This window comes from Cynoglossus semilaevis, chromosome 6, assembly GCF_000523025.1.
Source record: "Cynoglossus semilaevis isolate Cse_v1.0 chromosome 6, Cse_v1.0, whole genome shotgun sequence".
Lineage (NCBI taxonomy): Eukaryota > Metazoa > Chordata > Actinopteri > Pleuronectiformes > Cynoglossidae > Cynoglossus > Cynoglossus semilaevis.
The window spans coordinates 126,082-134,131 of NC_024312.1; the positions used below are offsets into that span (position 1 = coordinate 126,082).

An 8,050-nucleotide genomic window follows, 5' to 3' on the forward strand; every position below is an offset into this window, starting at 1 on the left:
CCAGCCAGCTTTATTGACGTGGGACACAACAGGGTATGAGTCGACCTACGGTGTTCCAACTCTTATACCCCTTTGGTCCAAATGGGGGCATCTGGGTACGACTTGCAGTCCAGAATTGTTGCTCGGTTCCAGCTCATGTCCACTTTGTACCCATGTTGTCCAACAAAACAATTGAACATGCTGATTGGGACGTCTTATTGAAGGGGATTACACTGGTTCCACGTAGAGAAATATGCAGGGCTGCATGTACAAAATGTACAGCTCAGATCAGTGAGGTGAGTTAACAACAAAGTACAAAATACTTCCCATGTACATATAAAGAGCAGGTCACTCTCTCCCATATACTACTACAAAAATAGTGTTTGAATGCTGCAGGCAGAGGCCATTCACATGTGGTATCATAAGTCTTAACAGCAATGCATATAACAGAGTGGTATACAGTCACGTTCCACAACCACTGGAACAGCATAGAGAACAGATTGTCGTTTAATTACAGAAGAGCCACAACCGTTGTTTTTTTTTTTTTGTTTGTTTGGTTTTTTTTTTTTACTCTACAGAGGGGTCGTCGGGCCTGAAGGTACAACACTGACCGATCGCACGTGAGCTTCTGTCATGGGACTGAGAAACGATTGGTAGAAGTCACGGCTACTGCGCTGTCTCAGAACCTCAGGTTTACTTCAGAGTCACAGCAATCTAAGGAGATATTGATCTGCCTCGTGCTGTTTCACATGTTTTCTTCAATGATTCAAAGTAAGATGAGGAGTTTGAGGTGAAAACAGGCTACACCAGCAGAGGTTCCCAACCCCAGGTCAGTGGACTGTTACAAACCAAAGCAAATGCAGGTCTTATCCTGGGTTACTCTAAAACCAGAGTAGGACTGCTTTGGGTGATTTGTTTCACCAGACAAAAAAAAGTCCCAAAAATATATTTTCCCTCATCCAAATGGTCCAAACAGAAACCAGTGTCAACTGTCAAAATTGATCAACTCCCAAGTCTGGAAACCAAATATGGGTCACGAGTAAAACCACCCAAAACAAGTCCGCATAAACCCAGTCAAAAGTAAAATATTTTTTCTAAAAATGTTGAATCTTACCTAGACTTGAACTCACTTTTCATATACCATATTTTCCAGACTATAAGGCGCACTAAACACTACCTAGACTTCAACTCAGTTTTCATATACCGTATTTTCCTGACTATAAGTTGCAATTTTTTATCCTTTTGCTGGGTTTCCGACTAAAGTACATAATTTCACGTTTGTTATTTTCACACTGACAGCCGCTAGAGGGCACTGGTGCGACTTATACTCCGGTGCAACTTATAGTCTGGAAAATACAGTAGACAATTTAGACAATATGTGAATGAATGAAACTCTTCTGTTTCATTTGGACTTCTAAGTGTTTCCAAAAACATTCCAATCATTACTTTATCGTTTCGTTGTATCGTGCTACGTATTGTATCGCCAGATTCTTGCCACTACACATCCCTAGCTTCCCCTCACATTTTGTTCTCCGTACGAGCATGTCGTCGGGAACAGACAGATGAGCCGCTGGGGGAATGTTTTCAGGGTGACGTCCGTACAGTACCTGCCTCTTCCAGCCTTTCGGTTTATTGCTAAACAGCAAATGACAGCATGTGACGTAAGATGCTGAGCATCACAAACAAACCCGGCTAACGCGTTAGCGTGGTCTGCGTGATCCTGTCGGCACACTGGAATGAAACATTATATTTGAAACTATTGCTGTGGCTGAGAGCAGCCTGAGAGACGCGCTGTTGTTATTTCAGGCTCGTCAAAGTTCAGAACATGTGAGGTAACAAGGCTGGAGTCGGCATCCTGACCTTTTTTTCAACCCTCTGACTTCATGGCTGGTGGGTGAAAATGAGTTTCTGCACTACCACCACTGTCCTCAGTCCATGTTGTGGTTGGGAACCTCTGTGAGCACAAATGGAAACAGGAATCACTACTGTTTTGGTTTGGAGAAGCACAGAGACCGTTTTGCTCGCTGACTTCCACTGATAATTGTCACACAGCTTCTGATACACTTATATAATCTGTGCTCTTTTTACCTGATTTGATGCAGTTACATTTTTTTTTTTACATTGCTACATTGTTTGCAGAGGAATTCAGTCATCCATAAAAGTGACTGAACAATGCGTCAAAATCCACGGCACTGGCTGCACCAGTGCCCAGAAAGTGCAAAGTGGACACAGTATGATGATAATGAAGAGGCAAAATAATGTCATTGGTCACGGTGAAAACACATCTGGGCGCAAACACAGTGACCTCTGTTATTATGCTTTTCCAAAAACTCCAACGAAACATCTGAGTAAATGCTTAAAGCAGGTGGTTTGGTGTCAAACGATGGTTACAAACGAGGAAAAACATCAACTGTACAGAAGAGGGCATTTCTCCAACATGTACAACTATAGAAAAGTCTGGGGCGGGGGGGCGGTCGGGGTGTATGCTTAGTGATTTGAATATCAACAGAGGAAATAACGTGAACCACCACCGTCATCATCAGTTGGGCACTTTGGGCTCAATTCTGAGCGAGGCTTCGTACATGCTTTCTTCATCCAGAACGTAGCTCCTGTCCAGCAGATACTGGGCTACCTGGAGCACGATAAAACCAAAACGTTTGTTAATTTGAACAAAAATGTTCTTCAAATTAAATGTATGCAAGCTGCGTGTAGAGGAAAAACAAATGTTATGCATGTCATTGTTGCTTAACGATAAATAAATTAGTCAACATTAAAGTGCATGAACAAAATAAAAATAAATGAGAAAATTATATATGTCGCCACCTGGTGGCTTAATTTATTAACACAACCATTTTGCCTTTATTGGTAGTTTTATTCTTTTACCTTTGGTTGCAGGTCGATCTTGTAGGCTGTTTGCTGAAACTGCCTAATTTCTCTGATGATGTGGGAAATCTGAAACAGACCGTAGTACGCAGTAGTACGCAGTAGTACACAGTAGTACACAGTATTTATTAGCCTGTGACAGGACATGAGGAGTTGTCACTCACCATCCTCATCTTGGAGAAGTTGACCAGGTTGTCTTCGGTGTAGTTCGGTGTCCCCTCTTCGATGAAAGCCAGGTCGGTGAGGTACATCCCCAGGTACGGGACACAGGGGGGGTCACAGCTGGTGAGGAACACAGACCACCGTCATCCAATCACACTGCTAATGAAACCTAGTGTCACGATCTGAAACAACGTCCTTTGAACTGGACTCACTTCTTCAGAGCCTCTCTCAGGTTTTTGAACCTCCCCTCTGAGGAGACCAGCTTCTGCAGCTTGTCAATCAGCGCCTTCGTCTGCAGAGTTCAGTGATTAAATAAGACTGAGAAGTATTCGAAAGAAACACAGAACCAACACACGGTGAGAAAGAGAGAGAGAGACAAACCTGCTTAGAAACTTTGAGCCAGGTCTTCTTGAGGCGAAAGACAGAACTGCGGTTGAGAGACGAGGTGATCTCCAGCACCGCGTTGTAGTTGTGGAGACAGCGGCAGATGTCGGCCACGGCCACCCACTTCTCTATCACCGTCACCCTGGGAACCACGTCGTCGCACCGGAGGATCTCTGTGGCGATAAGGTTACTTATCTGCAAGAGGAAAACCACAGAAACCACGAAGGGTGAGGATTGAAGACCGGAGTCGACGGATGTTTATGAGGTCCATCAGAGCCTACGTCGTTGAAGTGCTTGGTTGTTCTCATGATGAACGGTGTCTTCTCGTTTTTGTCATTTTTCATCCATCCTTGACCAAAGAATTCTCTGCAGAGTGGTGAAGAGATTCACAATTTTTATTTACAAGAATTTGGCACTTGGAGAGGTGATGATGTGAAGACACTTACTCGTAGGGGATGACCTTGAAGACCAGGTGGTCCAGCAGGGTGAGCTGCTCCGCTATCTCCAGTGCAGAGTGACTCTCAAAGGGCTCGGCCTTTCCTGCTCCAACCTGAAAGACACAGAAAACAGTTTGAAGGAGGCTTAAGCAACTGGGCTGGTTGGTACCCTATCGCCTACCTCTACCCAATCTCCCCACCTCCCAAAAGACAAAGACTTTCCCTACTAAAACTCCCCACCTCCCAAAAGACAAAGACTTCACTTCTTCAGATTGTAACGTCCAAAATCGAATTGTCTCCCTCAAACTCACCAGCGGTGTCACCTCCTCCAGGGTGATCTGACTGTCTCCGTGATCTTCCTGAGTTAGAGTCCTGATGAGGCCGGAGGAGAAAGTCAAGCTGTCAAGTCTCCAAAGAGTAAACAGGACCACACTGTTGGGTGGACAATAAATACCTGATGATGTTTGCTGCTGCCTTCCTCTCCTGGGTCAGCAGCTCAGGGTCATGCATCACTTCCTCCAGGAAGGCGATGACCTTGGTCTTCAGCTCGTTGTTGCTCTCAAAGTCCTGGCGAAACACAAAATTAGAAGCACAACTTCACCTGAGCTGCTCTGTTTACACAGTAATGAACAGAAGAGTGGCTTCACGGTGGTACGTTTTTCACTTTAAGATACAATGTCATCAGGAAAATTACTGAAATTAAAGTTTTAAAAGTTTGTTTCAGGTAGTGAGGAAAATCTCAAATCATTATGTCAAATTATTTTGCCTGATGTCTTTTAGTTTTTTACATGTTAAATTACTTTTGTTTTTAAATCTTATTTTCTACCTCTATTAGTTTTTGGGTGTTCACTGTCAATTTCATATGATTTTTGTTTTTAATGGTGGGAAAATAATCTAGGGGCCAAATGGTGAGAGGGTGATTAGTGTTGGTGCCTTACAGCAAGATGGTCATTGGTTCGATTCTTGTGTGATCTAACAGTAAGTGTGAATGTAAGTGTGTGTGGCTCTGTGTTGATCAAAACAAAAAAAAGTTTTTAACATTTTAAATGTATTCTTGTAGTGTGGATTTTTGCTCTATCGCAGTTTTTTGCGGTATATAAAAATGTTTAAATATCCAATATTTTCTATTTATATATAATATTTAATAATTATATTATATATATTATATATATTATTATGTTTATTTTTTATTATTTTTTTAACTCTTTCATTATTATTTATATGTATATATATATTATATTATTTATTAATAATATTTATTAATAATATTTATTTGCCTATTGCGAACGTAACACGGCGACCAGTGTACTAACGAAACATTTCCCAAGAAATGAGCAATGGTAAAGGTGAGATTATGAACGGATGAGATGGCAGTTTGTTCTACTTTCTATTCCTGCCAGTAAGTGTTGGCGTTTCTCTTCCTGTTTTCTACTTCCCCCTTCCCCTCCCAGTGGCGCTGCACACCTGACGTCATTATCACTGATCACCTACTGAACCGTGTGTTCTGTTTATAAAAAGTATGAACCCGCAGCTCATCTCTGAACTGGTCCTTCTGGTCCTTCTGTGCCCGTGAGTCTGCATTGTTTCTTTTTTTTAAAAATTAATCCCAGTTATCTTTGTCAGGAATTTAACCTTTTAGTAACAAGACATTCATCTTAACCCAACCACACACATTACTTAACAACTTCATTAATACTAACCTAACCAAACCAGTTAAAAAACATTTGACATTTTCACTGCCTAAGCTATAAATAATAATAAAAATATATATACAAAAACAGTCCAGTGATAACTTAACCCCCTTTTGTTTAATTAAAATGGTATTTTCTTCTGTCAAAATAGTACATGTAGCTCCGTTTTCTAGCATATAGCAGTTGCTAAATTCATATTTGCATAATTTATATAAAAATGTTTTTTTTAGCTGATTACTGATGTCTATATTTTTAGTGACATTCAGCAAATTAGCAACAACACGTAGTGATGTGATAGTATGGGTTTTTGTGACATGTTGCTGTCGTACTAGCATGTTAGCATGTTTGGTTTAGCTAACTCCTCTAACACCGTCAGCTTTACTTCTTCTCTTTTTTGTTTTGAGTCACATTGCTGCCACCTACTGGATCTCTTCGCACTGGTAAATATTGTCACCTTAGCTACTGCCATTAGAGAGAAAGAAGAAGAAAAAATATATATCGAGAGAGATAGAAACCTAACTGTTAATATTTTCTAATATTATCCTGCTGATACCGCAGTAGCATAAGGTCAAACATAAATAAAAGTTAGCCAAAAAATTACAGTATATTTTATTATTATACATTATATAAATATTTTAAGTATCTATATCCCTGGGTTGTATCGTTTTACCGGTGAGTGTTTGGACACCCAGTGTCTGAGAACATTCAGAACTCTGTTGGTCGCTGCTCGTCTGATCACAAACTCTTTGTCTCCATTTCTCTGATCAGTCGGGAAACCTGAGAGGAAAAAACACGTCGATTATTTATTTTATGATCATTATTATTTTTAATCAAACTAAATGTACAACTGCTTGAAAATGAACTGATGTGGTGCAGTTCCATAGTGGGGTGGTGGGTGAGAGTACCGGTGCTGGCGAGGGACATTCGTCGATACTTCTCTTTGGTTGGCGTGCCCTCGTTGGCTCCAGCTGTGGCTATCGCGAAGGCAGAGGCTGCCGACAGGGCACTGCGGTTGTTGTCCAGTTCTCGACACGTGGACATCACCATGCCGTTGTTGTAGGAGAACAGGGAGAATTCTAAGAAACCATAATCAAAAATAAATAAAGGAGGAATAAACCACAGGCGCTGGAAGGCTTACAATTTCAGATTGTTGGTACTTTGTCTCCCTCTAGTGGTATACAGCGGAATCTGCTCCGATAGTTGTTTGTTTTTGGGTTTTTTTTTGTATAGTGTGGCTTTGATATTTAGATAATTTGTATTTGGAATACATTCTCTTCCCTGTACTGGTGAACTGTGCTGTTTTTATTTAATCGTTGTTTATACTGATTGCACATGGAGAATCCAATTTTTTCCCGAGGTTGCACGTGGGATAGTGGCACATGAATAATCATTTTTTCCCGAGGTTGCACGTGGGATAAAAGGTGTAAAAAAATAGTTTATATGAAGTAAATAGAATCAAGTTTGTCTTTTCGTTTTCATTTTACGAGATAAATAAAGAAAGCAAACTGCTGCCATTTTTTTAAACACTTCTCCCACTAGGGGGAAGTACAGGCCAGCACACTCCATTCTATTCTTTCCAGGAGGCTTTGATAATCAAGATGGTTGCAGCTAAATATAGCCACCAAATATCAGCAGAGCAGAGGAATCAACAGATTCTCTGCAGTCTCTGCTGCATTTGTATATTTATATATATATATATAAATATATATATATAAAAACTCAGACGCAGTCATGGATCCTGATCCAGACCCCATTGGTCCAACATCACGGTCCAGGAGTTCCACAGTTTCCTCTGCAGTAATTCATTAGTCCACACTGGGCTTTACTTAAAGAAATCTTCCATCTGTGGACGAGGTGTTTGTTGTTTTGTGATTATGAGGCAGAGACAGTGTTGGCTCCAGTGAAAGCTCCTCATTACCGTGGGTGGCAGGGAAAACACAGAGCTGATGTAGTTGCTATGACACAAGTTTTCCCTCACACCTACAGAAACCAGGCTCCGGCTTTTCCTGCACGTTCAGAACCGCATCAACACTTCAAGATTTCTATAGGAATAACAACTGTTTGATATGCATTTGGTGACATACCAAATGATATTAACTGTAAAGTGCCATTTTGTCTAAGTAAAGCTTTTATATTTATATATTTATATTATATAACTTGCATGTTGTTGTTTAACTATAATAACCAGCTTTGCTTGCATTAAAGGCTAACAATTCACTGTTTTTGTTTCTGTTTTTAAGATAAATTCTTATTTTTCTGTCATTAATTTCTATCATCTTTTGTTTCATTTATGTTCTTTAATGCAGACTTTTACTTTTTACTTTTTTTATTCTAGGGTTCTTCCCTCTATTTTAACGAACATTTTACATGATATTTTCAGACCCTATTTCATATATTATTTTAATCAATTACCATAATTTCCAGACTATAAGTCCCACTTTTTTTTCATCCGTTGGCTGGGTTTGCGACTTATACTCAGGTGCGACTTATATATTAAAATATATAATTTCACAT

The 8,050-nt window shown here is 40.2% G+C and overlaps 1 protein-coding gene across 1 annotated transcript in view; it reads right to left on the minus strand.

The window, feature by feature from the left end:
• Positions 1-1,154: 1,154 nt before the first annotated feature.
• The window catches only part of rasgrf1 (Ras protein specific guanine nucleotide releasing factor 1), a 24,776-nt gene continuing 17,880 nt past the window's right edge, over positions 1,155-8,050 (minus strand). Inside the window, exons 15-26 of the mRNA XM_025056292.1 lie at positions 7,455-7,542; positions 6,442-6,661; positions 6,207-6,313; positions 4,300-4,412; positions 4,157-4,217; positions 3,855-3,958; positions 3,690-3,774; positions 3,406-3,603; positions 3,237-3,316; positions 3,027-3,144; positions 2,863-2,931; positions 1,155-2,611 (exon numbers count right to left, since the gene is read on the minus strand). Coding sequence (XP_024912060.1) covers positions 2,519-2,611; positions 2,863-2,931; positions 3,027-3,144; positions 3,237-3,316; positions 3,406-3,603; positions 3,690-3,774; positions 3,855-3,958; positions 4,157-4,217; positions 4,300-4,412; positions 6,207-6,313; positions 6,442-6,661; positions 7,455-7,542 — 1,336 coding nt within the window. The 3' untranslated portion in view covers positions 1,155-2,518. The remainder of the gene's footprint in view (positions 2,612-2,862; positions 2,932-3,026; positions 3,145-3,236; positions 3,317-3,405; positions 3,604-3,689; positions 3,775-3,854; positions 3,959-4,156; positions 4,218-4,299; positions 4,413-6,206; positions 6,314-6,441; positions 6,662-7,454; positions 7,543-8,050) is intronic.